Below are 16,441 nucleotides of genomic sequence, written 5' to 3'. Positions count from 1 at the left end.
GCACATTTGAATCAATTAAGGATTATATTTACACAAATATGTTCCACTTCTGCACAGAGGTTAACCTGAGTTCTGAAATGCTTGAGTGCATCAAAAATGATAAAGCTATGAACTAGTCACATACCCAACAAACCTAGTTAACTTGGAGCCATCTCTCTGTGAGCCAGTGGGAGTTAAGAAGGTGGGCTCACCAACTCCAAGAATTCTGTTTCTTTATTTTCTCCAAATTTTGCTAGAAAGCATCTTGAATGAGACTCCAGGTGGCTAGACAGGTTCGGGCAAAGTCTGTTGTCTTTGACACTATTGATTCAGCTTTCCCAAACTCTCCGAAAAGGGAAGCACCTCGAATGTCCGGTCCCACCCACCCTCCACCCCTAGTGCCTTCCTCTCTGAGCTCAACCCTGGAATGACAGAGGTCTGTAAAAGGATGTCTCAGCCAGAGCTCTCACAGATCTTAAACGTTTCTGGCGAGCTCCCCAAGGCCCGCGTGCTCAAAGCCACTACTTGAAGTAGTTGAGTCCCGCCACCAAGAAGAACTTCTCCAGGAAGAGCTCGGAGTCCAGCACAGCGATGTGAGCCGCTCGGCCAATCAGAGTGTTGGCAGTGTTGGGCAAGGCGTGGAACACATTGTGTCTGATCAAAGTGCAGTCCTTGGCATCCACCAGAGGGCGGAGTAGGTTGTTGATCATTTCCGCGTAAACAGGGCCTGGGAGGAGGGAAGATGGATGAGACGTGGGGGCAAAAGTTCAGCAGTGGAATCTAAAGAAAAACACCAGGTGTGTGTTGGGCTCCTAGTCCTTGGCAGAATATCTGATGTGCCCTACTAGGCAGAGTTACCTTCATCATGATTTCCTTTTGCTTTTCAAGTCAGAAAGTCACAAAAATGAAGAAGAAGGAAGAGGAAAGAAGGAGGAGGAGAAGGGGGTGGGGAGAAGAAAAAGAAGAGGGAGATGGAGGAGAAACGGGAAAGGAAGGAGAGAAAGGAGAAAAAAGGAAAGGAAATGTGGCTTACCTGTATGTCTGTCTCTGAGGGCGGTTTTACACATCTCGATCCTGGCTGAATGAAAGGGCACGTAGCGGTCTTGGGGAGAAGCAACCAGCACAACATTTTTAAAATACTGTAGACCTGCAATAAACGGGGTGGGTGCTGTTTTGCTCAGGCAGTTTCAACCCACAGCCTCTGCTTTGTACACATTTCACAAACTTGTCCAGGAGAAAGGAAAAGCGGGAAGACACCAGACACACCAGTGGAGTCACTGAATGAGGGTCTTTGGGTCTAGGAGGGGGAAAGAAGCTCTGCAAGTTAGGGCGGAGGGGCGGCTCTGACTGCATCAGCCGCAGAAACTAAGAAGATCACGACCCTGAGCAGTGGAAGATAAATAACAAGTAAGTGACAAGAATGCCTTTCTGGGCTGGGAACAGTGAGGAGTCCGTAAGGAAATAGATCTAGTATTTGCTGCTCCTCCTCCCCAACCCCATGGTTCCCTGCATTCCAGCCCCAATAGTGTCACCTGCTGGAGGAAAACAGCCTCATCGCTCTGCAGGTCACCTCGCCTCCTTGAATCAGCCTGCTCTGAGGCAGAGGGATGTCCCAGTTGAAGCATCACAGCCTGTTCTTTCAGTCCCCAAGCTTACCAGGGATATCCCGGCACTGCAGTGCTCTACCCAGGTCCCCCATTGAACTGCTTTCAGCCCAGGGACCCTGTGGGGGATGCCTCCAATGAAATGAGCCTTTTCATCCCAGATATCAGCCCAAGACCACAAGCTGGGGTTGGCCAACTCTCAGTGATCCGCAGGGGGCAGATACCAGACCTCTTCCCTCTGCAGGATAACTGTGGAGGCGCCACGTTGTGATCCAACTGCTCCTCTGCCCAAGCCTGCTCCCCTCCCTTCCCCATGGGGGTGTAGCTCTCATGGTAACACACAGAAACAGACATGGGTAAGGAACTTGTCCAAGGTTATCAAGCCCTGGAACTTGCCCAGGGCTACGCCAGGCTCACATCCAGGGAGGCAGAGATAGCATCAGAGTCAGTGTTCTGACACTGATGGAAGATTGTGAACCATAGGACAGACCCTGGGCCAGGCCAGCTTGCTGGGAAGGACTCTGGGACAACTGGTCAACCTCTCTGCTCCCTCAGTGACATGAGGTCACTGCTATGCTCTGCTCACTCCCTTGGCAGGTAGAGTCTTCAACACCTGTATGTGCTTCCTCATTGCAAGTGTGGGTGAAGGTGTGATCTTAGGCACTCCCATGTCCCCCTGCCCTGTCAACAGAGATGGACAGTGTCTACCTGCCCTTTTGGTAGGGGAATCTGCACCTGGGTAAAGGAGCTGTTGGTTGGCACACAGACCTGGGGACATTGAAAGCTTGGTGGGAAGTGGATGCTGCAACTCTAGGGTAGAGGACACTGCAGACACCTGCCTCTGGCCCCCAGGCTGTGAGGGAGACGGTCAAGGGGCAGCTAGTTCTTGGGTAGCTGCTGGGCTCTCTGTGAACTGAGGAAGCTATGTCCCACTGCAGCTCCTGATGGCATCCTTCTGTGAGTGAATTAATGCAACTTTGAACCTAATTTGGGTCTCAAGGTTTGGCTCTCCAGCTCCCACTCATTGCCGCCTCAGGGTGCAGCTGGGGAATCCACTCACCTGTCTTTTGGCTTAGTTGGTAGAGGAAACATTTGCGCAGATCAGCATTATCCCTGAAGGTCAGCTGCAAAAGCGACCCAGATTTCTTCAGTTTCTGCATGAGCCACAAGCCTAGAAAGATGACAACCAAACCAGACCCACATCAAACACTTCCAACCAAAAAAAAAAAAAAAAAAAAAGGCAAAAAAGAATAGGGGAAAAATTAACATTCAACTGTGGCTTTTAGTTAACTTAAAAAAGGAGAGTGTGCAATTTAGCAAATCCTCGGGAAGTTCGAGGTACATTTGTATTGTTATATTCTGGAAGCAGAGATAAAATCTTATGAGACAGGCTTCAGGAGTCATGAAGTTAACCAAACCCTTTGATTTTTCAATCCCCTTCCATAAATCTAGCCTAAGGAAACAGTGTGAAATACATACATACATACATACATACATACATACATATGTATATATATATATATATATGTGTGTGTGTGTGTGTGTATATATATACACACACACATATAGACGCTCCTTACAGAGTTTTGCCAAGAGAACAAACTGGTCATAGCAAACACCCTCTTCCAACAACACAAGAGACGATTCTACACATGGACATCACCATATGGTCAACACCAAAATCAGACTGATTATATTCTTTGCAGCCAAAGATGGAGAAGCTCTATATAGTCAGCAAAAACAAGACTGGGAACTTACTGTGGCTCAGATCATGAACTCATTGCCAAATTCAGAGTTAAATTGAAGAAAGTAGGGAAAACCACTAGACCGTTCAGGTATGACCTTAATCAATTCATTACAATTATATAGTGGAAGTGACAAATAGATTCAAAGGATTAGATTTGATAGACAGAGTGCCTGAAGAACTATGGACAGAGGTTCGTGACACTGTATGGGAGGCAGTGATCAAGATCGTCCCCAAGAAAAAGAAATGCAAAAGGGCAAAATGGTTGTCTGAGGAGGCCTTAGAAATAGTTGAGAAAAGAAGAGAAGTGAAAGTCAAAGGCGAAAAGGAAACATATACCCATCTGAATGCAGAGTTCCAAGGAATACCAAGGAGAGATAAGAAAGCCTTCCTCAGTGATCAGTGAAAAGAAATAGAGGAAAACAATAGAATGGGAAAGACTAGAGATCTCTTTAAAAAAATCAGAGATACCAAGGGAACATTTCATGCAAAGATGGGCACAATAAAGGACAGAAATGGTACGGATCTAAGAGAAGCAGAAGATGTTAAGAAAAGGCGGCAAGAATACACAGAACTATACAAAAGAGATCTTAATGAGAGCCAAACATCCTGGAGTGATAAGACAAGTGGGCCTTCGGAAGCAACACTGGGAATAAAGCTAGTGGAGGTGATGGAATTCCAGTGGAGCTATTTCAAATCCTAAAAGATGATGCTGTGAAAGTGTTGCACTCAATATGCCAGCAAATTTGGAAAACTCAGCAGTGGCCACAGGCTCAGAAAAGGTTAGTTTTCTTTCCAATCCCAAAGAAAGGCAATGCCAAAGAATGCTCAAACTACCGCACAATTGCACTCATCTCACACACTAGTAAAGTAATGCTTAAAATTCTCCAAGCCAGATTTCAACAGTATATAAACTAAGAACTTCTAGATGTTCAAGGTGGATTTAGAAAAGGCAGAGAAACCAGAGATCAAATTGCCAACATCCACTGGATCATAGAAAAAGAAAGAGAGTTCTAGAAAAACATTTACTTCTGCTTTATTGACTACGCCAAAGCCTCTGACTGTGTGGATCACAGCAAACTGTGGAAAATTCTTAAAGAGATGGGAATACCAGACCACCTGACCTGCCTCCTGAGAAACCTGTATACAGGACAAGAAGCAACAGTTAGAACTGAACATGGAACAACAGACTGGTTCCAAATTGAGAAAGGAGTATGTCAAGGCTGTATAATGTCATCCTGCTTATTTAACTTATATGCAGAGTACATCATGTGAAATGCTGGGCTGGATGAAGCACAAGCTGGAAACAAGATTGCTGGGAGAAATATCAATAACCTCAGTATGCAGATGACTCCACCACTATGGCAGAAAGCAAAGAGAAACTAAAGAATCTGTTGACGAAAGAGGAGAGTGAAAAAGCTGCCTTAAAACTCAACATTCAGAACATTGAGATCATGACATCCAGATCGTCACTTCATGGCAAATAGGTGGAGGAACAATGGAAACAATGACAGACTTTATTTGGGGGGGCTCCAAAATCACTGCAGATGATGATTACAGACATGAAATTAAAAGACGCTTGCTCCTTGGAAGAAAAGCTATGACCAACCTAAACAGCATATTAAAAAGCAGAGACATTACTTTGCCAACAAAGGTCCATCTAGTCAAAGCTATGTTTTTTCCTGTAGTCATGTATGGATGTGAGAGTTGGACTATAAAGAAAGCTGAGTGCAGAAGAATTGATGCTTTTGAACTGTAGTGTTAGAGAAGACTCTTGAGAGTCCCTTGGACTGCAAGGAGATCCACCCAGTCCATTCTAAGGGAAATCAGTCCTGAATAGTCATTGGAAGAACTGATGCTAAAGCTGAAGCTCCAATACTTTGGCTACCTAATGTGAAGAACTGACTCATTGGAAAAGACCCTGATGCTGGGAAAGACTGAAGGAAGGAAGAGAAGGGGATGCCAAAGGATAGGATGGTTAGATGGCATCACTGACTCAATGCACATGAGTTTGAGCAAGCTCTGGGAGTTGGTGATGGACAGGGAGGCCTGATGTGCTGCAGTCCATGGGGTCGTAGAGTCGGACATGAGTGAGTAACTGAACTGAACAGATCCATTTAGGATACAGAAAAGTGAAAATCAACGTTTCATTTTGAAGCCCAGCTATTTACTCTGGTTATGCTGACAATAACATGGATGAGTATTATGCCATATGCACAAATACAGGAATTTGATAAAATGCAAGGAAATAAGACACAGGGCGTGTACATATTATGAGTGACGTGATGATGTGCATGCTCAGTTGTGTCTGACTCTTTGTGACCCCATGGACTGTAGCCTGCCAGACTCCTCTCACTGTGGGATTTTCCAAGCAAGAACACTGGAGTGGTCTGCCATTTCCTACTCCAGGGATCTTTCCAACCCAGGGATCAAACCTATGTCTCCTGCATTGGCAGGTGGGTTCTTTACCTCTGAGCCACCTGGGAAGACTTACTGCCACGCAAATGTGCATGAATGCAAATATAAGGAGAGCGAGCCATGCAGAATCACTGTAAATATGCTAGATGAGAAGGATTATTGGGAATGTCTCATTTTTTCAGAGAGACATTTCACTAGTATTGCAAAATTACTATTGGGGAAAATGTCTAAATCATTTGTTTCTGTTTAAAACTGGCTTCCTTGGATTGTGAGGGAAGACAGCTTGACAAAGGAAAGAACTTCATTTCTTATATATTGATGTCTAGATAACCCATGTTCCCAGCTTATGTTCTGTAATAACGTGAAAGCAAACGGATCTGAGCCACCTCCTGTGAGGACATCAAGCAGCCCAGTCCGCCCTGAGGGCAGGCAGGTATGGGTGCAGGGACAGTGTCAGACAGCCAGCGCCACCACTTTGAAGAGGCTGGCTCCAAAGCCAGGAGGCTCCATCAGGAAGAGCCTCCATCTCTGCTTTGCCCTCCCCTGGGCCCTGCATGATGCTGAGGAGTGCCGATGCTGGCGGCATCTTACCTGTGCTGACCAGGGCACTATTGTTGTACAGGGTCCCCAGGTGGGGCCCAGACAGTGACAGGAAGGTGTGGAGTTTGTTGAGGTAATACCGGAACCGAGGCCGCGTGAGGACCGATCGGATGATGATGTTGCCGAGAGAATGGCCGATGAAGCTGCGGAGAGATGGGAAGGGTCCACGTGAGCGAGCGAGGACAGCAGCAGCCCAGAAGATGCTGCACCAGGCGAACCGAGGTGTGAGCCAGCCTCCAGCTCCCTTAGGATTTAGGGGGACATGTGGGGTGAAGTGAGGGGAGCAATAATTCATCCCCGTTGGGTTTCCAAATGCTGGATACGTGGAGCCCAGGATGGAGCCTTTGTGATGGAGACCCTGGGCCCAGTGTGATCACAAGTATGGACACCTTCCCACTGTGTGTTATTAGAGCAGCCCCTCCACCCAGTTCTGGTCTCTACGCATTCCTCGGGGGACTTGCGGGTCCTTTCTGGAATACACATGGGGCATGAACCCTCCTGGTCATTCATAGGGTCAAGTCCCGGCTTCTCAGCCTGGCCCACTCCCACCTGCCTCTCCAGGACCACTCCGCCCTCCATCACCCCACTCAGCCCCCCCGCGCACGCTCTGCTCCGGCTGCTCCACTGCTCTGAGATCTGTGGATCTCACACATCAGCACTTTCAGCTTAAACAGTTATTTGTAGAAAGCCAACTAGATGAGAGTCAGAGCTCCCTAGCTCTTTTCATGGGTATCCTCTTGAAAAGTTTAAGTGAAAGTGTTAGTTGCTCAGTCCTGTCCGACTGTTTGCGACTCCATGGACTATAGACTGCCAGGCTCCTCTGTCCATGGGATTCTCCAGGCAAGAATACTGGAGTCGGTTGCCATTCCCTTCTCCAGGGATCTTCCCAACTGAGGGATCAAACCTGCCTCCTGCACTGCAGGCAGATTCTTTACCGTCTGAACCACCAGGGAAGCCCTGGTATCCTTACTTTTTAGTATTATCGTTATTAATTTTGTCTGCACTGCGGGGCTTGCAGGATCTTAGTAACCCAACCAGGGATTGAACCCAGGTCTTTGGCAGTGAAGGCACCAAGTCCTAACAACTAGACCACCAGGGAATTCTCATGAATTTTTCAGTTTGTTGATAGTCTGTCTGTCTGACTGTGCTGTGCAGCTTGTGGGATTTTAGTTCCCTGACTAGAGATCGAACCCAGGCCCTGGCAGTGAGTATGGAGCCCTAACCACCGGACCTCCAGGGAATTCCCATGTCCTTTTATTTTTACCTAACTCTGTAGGCCTCTGAATCCTCATTTGTGAAATAAAGAAGTGATAGTTCATCCCCAAGGCCTAAATGGGATTGTGGATATCGAGGACTCATTTCCAGATGTGTCCACATTGGCAAGTGCCTGAGGAACACGCTATGGACTATCCCCTTAATGCTTTCAACATTGATACCCAGTTGTCTATTACACTGTAAGGTCACAATTAGTGCTGAATGAAGCCCTTTTATGCGGTAGCTAATGAACCCCCTCGGGCTGGTCCCACTTAATATATGGGGAAACAAAGGATCAGAGATGTAGAAAGCTTGTTCAAGGTTACATGGTAGAATGCAGACACAAACTTGTAACTGTCAAAAGAATAAGGATTGAAAACCTAGAGTATTTGTTTAAGGCTTTCCCCAATGGCTCAGCAGGTAAAGAATCTGCCTGCAATGCAGGAAATGCAGGGACGCAGGTTTGATGTCTGGGTCGGGAAGATCCCTGGAGAAGGGAATGGCTACTCACTCCAGTATTCTTGCCTGAAAAACTCCTGGGTCCAAAGGATCACAAAGAGTTAGACACGACTGAGCACAGGGAACACACATATTAAAGCCCAGTTCTCTTTGTACTGAGTTGCACAAGCTGTAGGCTCCTACACAGCGGCTATGCCAGACATGGGTGTGTCAAGCAGGCCTGGGACCCACAGCTGCTCTGAAAGTAATCTAGTCCCTTGAAAACCCTAAATTAACTAATCCCAGCCTGGTATTCTGATGGCATCGTGCGGAACTCATACACAGCAAACACTTAAAAATGGCACCGCTCCCCCCAGCATTAACTACCTGTGGTTTCCTTTTACCTAATTCTCGATATGGAGAGGTTGTACAACTGGATGTGCTGAATGATTTCATCCAGTAACCGATCTGTCATGGTATCAAAATCCGCAAAAGTGTCCATCTGGAAGGAGAGAGACGAAACGGGTACCGAGGGGGCAGTTGCACAAGGCCAGGCTCTGTGCACAAGCCCGTTTTCCTCCACCAAGCCTTACGGCACATCCTGGGGCTATGCCCATGCCTGACCTTCAGGCTACAAATTAGGATTCAGCATCAAGAAAAAGAGCCCCCAACTGGGGCTTTCCAGATTGGACTGACTATGGGTTCCCTCTTCCATGGGGAAACAACAGGGTCCATACTTCAAAGAAAGGTTGTGAAGATTAAAAGAGCAAACAGGTGCAAGTGCTCAGCACATCGAAGACGCTTGAAATTATTCTCTTTCCTCTTCCTCACATGTCTGTCTCTTCACCCTGCAGAGTACATGGCCTTGTACAAGCAGGTGTCAGAGAAAAGGCGAAAGGACCGACCACTAAGAGGGGAGCAATGAGACTAACATCCAGTATTCGCTTGTTGACTATTCTCTGTACGGCTCCCATGTTCTGTGGCCATGAGACCCTCTAGTTACAAGCCGTTCTCTGCCTCCAGAGGATACTTAGCCTCATCCATCTCAAGTCCCCTGGGCTGGGAATCAGTGACAACACCCAACCTCACCTCTTGGTCATGGACTCTTGCAAGTCTCGTCTACCTTGACACCCCAATAAATCTCCAGCCCTGAAATGGCAAAGGCTCCATGGTTTCCCTCTGGTGATGAAAAGGTCACGATCCAGCTCCACCGGTTACACCAACACCAGTGACAAACCTCTTCCCCAGACAGACCCGCAGATGCCCTATTATTTATGCTCCAAAGCAGTCAGCCAACCTACGACCTGTGAGGTCGAGAGGGCCAGTCACCTGACTCACATGTTCCCCCTTCTTACTATTTCCTCCTCCCCAAGGAAAAGGAGCTCTCCAGACCTGAGCACCTGGCCAGGGTCACCTGGCAAAGCTCCCTCCCACCTGTGTGGCCATAACCATCACGGTGACTTTAGGAGGCTCATCTAAGACGTGAGTCAGGGGTTGTTTCAGTTCAGATGTTTTTGTTGTCATACCTGATTCTTCTCAGACATGAGGAAATCCAGTTTTCCTCCAGGAAGTCCCAGTTCTATGAAAGTCTTTACCAGCCGGAGGTCTGCACTGTTCCCTAAAGAGGAGAGATGACCCCACATAGACCCACATTGAATCATGTGACATCTGACACACTAAGGATTTATTTCTTATTTCTCTCCTCTCCTTCCTATTTCTCATTTTTCATTAAGTCCATAATAAAAGCAACTAACACATGTCCAGTCCACTGGTCCCTGTGCTGCCCCCTCCTCCCGTCCACACAGGCTCAGGGCCACCCTGGCAGCCCTCTCTCACTGGGATTATTCCCCGATCTATCAGTTTCTGGCTTGTGAACATGCCGGTCCAGGAAGAGTTGAAGACACGCTGCCTCCCCCTTCTTTGACAGTTCTGTTTATTCAGGACATGCTGCAAGTGTTGTTGATAAGCAGCAAAACCCAGCCTGATAGCTGTTTCTTTAATTTATTTTTTTTCCATTCCTACATTTTTAAAATTTAAATTTATTTATTTTAATTGGAGGATAATTCCTTTACAATGTTGTGTTGGTTTCTGCTGTAACAGCACAGATCAGCTGCAGGTACATATATACATTCCCTCCCTCATTGATAGCTTTTTTTTTTTTAATGTGGACCAATTTTAAAGTCTTGATATCTACAGGACATTTCACCCCAAAACAATGAATTTCACCTTTTTTTCAAGTGCTCATGGAACCTTCTCCAGGATAGATCACATCCTGGGCCATAAATCTAAACTTGATAAATTCAAAAAAATCGAAATCATTCCAAGCATCTTTTCTGACCATAATGCATTAAGGTTAGATCTCAATTACAGGAGAAAAACTATTAAAAATTCCAACATATGGAGGTTGAACAACACACTTCTGAATAACCAACAAATCACAGAAGAAATCAAAAAAGAAATCAAAATATGCATAGAAACTAATGAAAATGAAAACACAACAACCCAAAACCTGTGGGACACTATAAAAGCAGTGCTAAGAGGAAAGTTCATAGCAATACAGGCATACCTCAAGAAACAAGAAAAAAGTCAAATAAACAACCTAACTCTACAACTAAAGCAACTAGAAAAGGAAGAGTTGGAGAACCCCAGAGTGAGTAGAAGGAAAGAAATCTTAAAAATTAGGGCAGAAATAAATGCAAAAGAAACAAAAGAGACCATAGCAAAAATCAACAAAGCCAAAAGCTGGTTCTTTGAAAGGATAAATAAAATTGACAAACCATTAGCCAGACTCATCAAGAAGCAAAGAGAGAAAAATCAAATCAATAAAATTAGAAATGAAAATGGAGAGATCACAACAGACAACACAGAAATACAAAGGATCATAAGAGACTACTATCAGCAGTTGTATGCCAATAAAATGGACAATGTGGAAGAAATGGACCAATTCTTAGAAAAGTACAATTTTCCAAAACTGAACCAGGAAGAAATAGAAAACCTTAACAGACCCATCACAAGCACGGAAATTGAAACTGTAATCAGAAATCTTCCAGCAAACAAAAGCCCAGGTCCAGACGGCTTCACAGCTGAATTCTACCAAAAATTTCGAGAAGAGCTAACACCTATCCTCCTCAAACTCTTCCAGAAAATTGCAGAGGAAGGTAAACTTCCAAACTCATTCTATGAGGCCACCATCACCCTAATACCAAAACCTGACAAAGATGTCACAAAAAAAGAAAACTACAGGCCAATATCACTGATGAACATAGATGCAAAAATCCTCAACAAAATTCTAGCAATCAGAATCCAACAACACATTAAAAAGATCATACACCATGACCAAGTGGGCTTTATCCCAGGGATGCAAGGATTCTTCAATATCCGCAAATCAATCAATGTAATTCACCACATTAACAAATTGAAAAATAAAAACCATATGATTATCTCAATAGATGCAGAGAAGGCCTTTGACAAAATTCAACATCCATTTATGATAAAAACTCTCCAGAAAGCAGGAATAGAAGGAACATACCTCAACATCATAAAAGCTATCTATGACAAACCCACAGCAAACATTATCCTCAATGGTGAAAAATTGAAAGCATTTCCCTTAAAGTCAGGAACAAGACAAGGGTGTCCACTTTCACCGCTACTATTCAACATAGTTCTGGAAGTTTTGGCCACAGCAATCAGAGCAGAAAAAGAAATAAAAGGAATCCAAATTGGAAAAGAAGAAGTAAAACTATCACTGTTTGCAGATGACATGATCCTCTACATGGAAAACCCTAAAGACTCCACCAGAAAATTACTAGAGATCATCAATGAATATAGTAAAGTTGCAGGATATAAAATCAACACACAGAAATCCCTTGCATTCCTATACACGAATAATGAGAAAGTAGAAAAAGAAATTAAGAAAACAATTCCATTTACCATTGCAACGAAAAGAATAAAATACTTAGGAATATATCTACCTAAAGAAACTAAAGACCTATATATAGAAAACTATAAAACACTGATGAAAGAAATCAAAGAGGACACTAATAGATGGAGAAATATACCATGTTCATGGATCGGAAGAATCAATATAGTGAAAATGAGTATACTACCCAAAGCAATTTACAAATTCAATGCAATCCCTGTCAAGCTACCAGTCACATTTTTCACAGAACTAGAACAAATAATTTCAAGATTTGTATGGAAATACAAAAAGCCTCGAATAGCCAAAGCAATCTTGAGAAAGAAGAATGGAACGGGAGGAATCAACTTGCCTGACTTCAGGCTCTACTACAAAGCCACAGTCATCAAGACAGTATGGTACTGGCACAAAGACAGACATATAGATCAATGGAACAAAATAGAAAGCCCAGAGATAAATCCACACACATATGGACACCTTATCTTTGACAAAGGAGGCAAGAATATACAATGGAGTAAAGACAATCTCTTTAACAAGTGGTGCTGGGAAAACTGGTCAACCACTTGTAAAAGAATGAAACTAGATCACTTTCTAACACCGTACACAAAAATAAACTCAAAATGGATTAAATCTCTAAATGTAAGATCAGAAACTATAAAACTCCTAGAGGAGAATATAGGCAAAACACTCTCAGAAATAAATCACAGCAGGATCCTCTATGATCCACCTCCCAGAATTCTGGAAATAAAAGCAAAAATAAACAAATGGGATCTAATTAAAATTAAAAGCTTCTGCACAACAAAGGAAAATATAAGCAAGGTGAAAAGACAGCCTTCGGAATGGGAGAAAATAATAGCAAATGAAGCAACTGACAAACAACTAATCTCAAAAATATACAACCAACTTATGCAGCTCAACTCCAGAAAAATAAACGACCCAATCAAAAAATGGGCCAAAGAACTAAATAGACATTTCTCCAAAGAAGACATACGGATGGCTAACAAACACATGAAAAGATGCTCAACATCACTCATTATTAGAGAAATGCAAATCAAAACCACAATGAGGTACCACTTCACACCAGTCAGAATGGCTGCGATCCAAAAATCTGCAAGCAATAAATGCTGGAGAGGGTGTGGAGAAAAGGGAACCCTCCTACACTGTTGGTGGGAATGCAAACTAGTACAGCCACTATGGAGAACAGTGTGGAGATTCCTTAAAAAATTGCAAATAGAACTCCCTTATGACCCAGCAATCCCACTTCTGGGCATACACACGGAGGAAACCAGAATTGAAAGAGACACATGTACCCCAATGTTCATCGCAGCACTGTTTATAATAGCCAGGACATGGAAACAACGTAGATGTCCATCAGCAGATGAATGGATAAGAAAGCTGTGGTACATATACACAATGGAGTATTACTCAGCCATTAAAAAGAATTCATTTGAATCAGTTTTGATGAGATGGATGAAACTGGAGCCAATTATACAGAGTGAAGTAAGCCAGAAAGAAAAACACCAATACAGTATACTAACACATATATATGGAATTTAGGAAGATGGCAATGACGACCCTGTATGCAAGTCAGGAAAAAAGACACAGATGGGTATAACGGACTTTTGGTCTCAGAGGGAGAGGGAGAGGGTGGGATGATTTGGGAGAATGGGAATTCTAACATGTATACTATCATGTAAGAAGTGAATCGCCAGTCCATGTCTGACGTAGGGTGCAGCATGCTTGGGGCTGGTACATGGGGATGACCCAGAGAGATGTTGTGGGGAGGGAGGTGGGAGGGGGGGTCATGTTTGGGAACGCATGTAAGAATTAAAGATTTTAAAATTAAAAAAAAAAAGAAGAAAAAAAAATAAAAATAAATAAAGTCTTTATTGAATTTGCTACAATTTGTTGAATTTGTTCCTGTTTTATGTTTTGGATTTTTGGCAATTGAGGTAGGTGGGATTTAGTTCCCTGACCAGGGATTGAAATCCCAGCTCCTGCACTGGAAGGCGAAGTCTCAACCACTAGACCACCATGGCGAGTCAACTGCAGTAGCTGTGGGACCTTATACAAGTTACTTAGCTGCCCTCTTACTCAGTTTCCCCGTTTATAAAGGGGGAGGATAATAGCAGCTACTCTGCAGGGCTCTTGTCAGGATCAACAACATTAATATACATTAAGCATCTAAGAAGGCTCTGGGACCATGGTGAGTGATATATACAACCTGGTCTTCATCATCACTACCACCACTGCCATAATCATCTGCAATGGGTGATCTGCCGCTGGATTCTTGGACACTTCACCAAATAGACCTATTGACTCAGTGTTCTGGTATGCAATGCATATAGCCAGGACTGGATACAGACAATTAAATGCATTAGCCCCAAGAGTGAGAAAAATTAAGGATATTAACAAGAGTGTGTCACGGAAGTGAAGTCATCGCCACTCCCTATTTGGTTATCATAAGAAGTATGCGACCACAGCTTTTGCTGCTCGGCAACAGCGAAGCCCTAGAGAAGCCCTTTCATTTCTCTGACCCTTAGTTATTTGTTAGATCCCATATAAAGTGGATATGACTTATTTATCCCTCCATTGCATTAATTCATTCATTTGGGTATTTCATTAACTCAAACATATTTTTGGCCAAAGAGATCTTTCCTTTGGGAGCAAGGCCATGCCATTTTCCTAGATCCAGTACGCTTACTCTCATTCCACAGTCACCTACTGAACATTTGTTGAACAAGTCCCTGACCTAGAGTCAACCATAAATGTGATAATGTGTCTATATCACATTTTGAGGAGGAAACCTGTTAGAACTCACCATCCAGGCCATGGACACAGACTACCAGGTGAATCCCATCTTCCAAATTTTCTTCCTCTTCCTCTGGTGGGAAATACGGTATGTCAGAAGCTAGTACAGATAAGTCACTGTACAGAAATCCATCAATCTTCAGCTCTTTTTTAAATTTCTCTTTGGCCTGATAAAAACTGGAGAATACACGAATTAATCACAAGCCGAGCTGTGTGCACCACGTTGAACAGGGGATGAGTTGAGCTGAGATGCAGGAGTGATGAACATCTATAAGGAAGTCTCTGCCAAGCGGCAAAGGCTGAATATGGTACCTCAAGGGAGAGGCTAGTGAAGGAGGCTTGGTTCTGAAGGAGGCAAGAAAGCAATCCAGGAAAAACAAAGGCTAGCTTGAGTTGGTTTCTGCAGATGTGGTTCCTGCAATGAACAGAACCTCAGAGATTCTATCCAGCTTCAAGGACCCATACAATCTTTAAGCAGTGTTCCAGGAATGAAAGTTTATTACCCTGGCCTCCACCTACTTCTCCGGCATCATCCCCCAGCCCCCAGAAAGAACAGCTGGAGAAGATATTTCATTCCCTGCATGAATTATGTCTCATACCTTTACTTCCATGCGTTGTGCATTCGGGTCCATCTGCCTGAAATGCCTTTCCCACCTGGTTATCATCTTATTTGCCTGGCTACCTGGCCAGGTGGTGATTGAAAGCATGAACACAGGAGTCAGAACCCCAAGGTCACAATCTCAGCTTTGACACTTACTACCTGGGGGTCTCCCTAGTGACTCAGTAGTAAAGAATCTGCCTGTCAATGCAGGAGACGTGGACATCATCTCTAAAGAGCTTCTCCTGGCCACCATCCATTTCCATCCACACTGACTGCTCCACAGAAAAATTAGGTCCTGCTTTTTCTGGCTCAGCTGTGCATACATGAACCACCCCGTGCACTCAACTGCTCTCATCTGCTTCTGTCATCTCTCCACCTCCTTCTTAGACTGAGAGCCCAGAACACTAGCCAGTACCGGACAGTGTCTGCCATGTATTAATTAAACTGATGACATGGGCATATAATAGGTATTGAATAGCCTTCAGAAAACATGGGATCCAAAATTTACCTGTCTGTGCCATTTCTTTTGGAGATATTGTTAATATGTAACTGTTCAATGCTTTTTTGAACAAGTGAGTGAAATAGGATATTTTGGTTAAATGATTCAATACTCTATTTAATCAAATGCATAGTTTATAGGGGAAGGACTACTATGAATACAATCCCAAGACAAGGATAAAGGAATGGATTCTGGCATTTCAAAAGGAATGATAAACTTAATAATCACACAAGAGGTATTTAGGAAGAAAGTCTGATGAATTAGTCCTATTCTCAAATGGCTCTTAAAGGAATTGTGCAAAGACAGACGTCGTTCATCATAAGAAAAACTGAAAAAACATTTACAGTTTATCTCTAAAGGATTTTGTTAATAATTCATGGTACATTTATACAATGGAACATTATTTAAACACTACAATGGTAATGGAAAACAGATTTATAAACGTAGAAAGATGTTTCCAATATATGAAACTGGAAAAACCTTGGAGTTGGTAAAAATTATCTCACTTTTGCACATTAATAATATATACATTGGAGAAGGAAACGGCAACCCACTCCAATGTTCTTGCCTGGGAAAT

General features: G+C 43.7%; 1 protein-coding gene across 1 annotated transcript in view; it reads right to left on the bottom strand.

Moving 5' to 3' along the window:
* Positions 1-500: 500 nt before the first annotated feature.
* Positions 501-16,441, bottom strand: part of FAM135B (family with sequence similarity 135 member B) — a 159,385-nt gene continuing 143,444 nt past the window's right edge. Inside the window, exons 13-19 of the mRNA XM_069600794.1 lie at positions 14,775-14,941; positions 9,564-9,655; positions 8,442-8,539; positions 6,337-6,488; positions 2,644-2,754; positions 1,013-1,126; positions 501-706 (exon numbers count right to left, since the gene is read on the bottom strand). Coding sequence (XP_069456895.1) covers positions 501-706; positions 1,013-1,126; positions 2,644-2,754; positions 6,337-6,488; positions 8,442-8,539; positions 9,564-9,655; positions 14,775-14,941 — 940 coding nt within the window. The remainder of the gene's footprint in view (positions 707-1,012; positions 1,127-2,643; positions 2,755-6,336; positions 6,489-8,441; positions 8,540-9,563; positions 9,656-14,774; positions 14,942-16,441) is intronic.

Source organism: Ovis canadensis, chromosome 9, assembly GCF_042477335.2.
Source record: "Ovis canadensis isolate MfBH-ARS-UI-01 breed Bighorn chromosome 9, ARS-UI_OviCan_v2, whole genome shotgun sequence".
Lineage (NCBI taxonomy): Eukaryota > Metazoa > Chordata > Mammalia > Artiodactyla > Bovidae > Ovis > Ovis canadensis.
The sequence above is the reverse complement of the archived record's forward strand: the minus strand, read 5'-3'. Positions and strand labels throughout refer to the sequence as shown.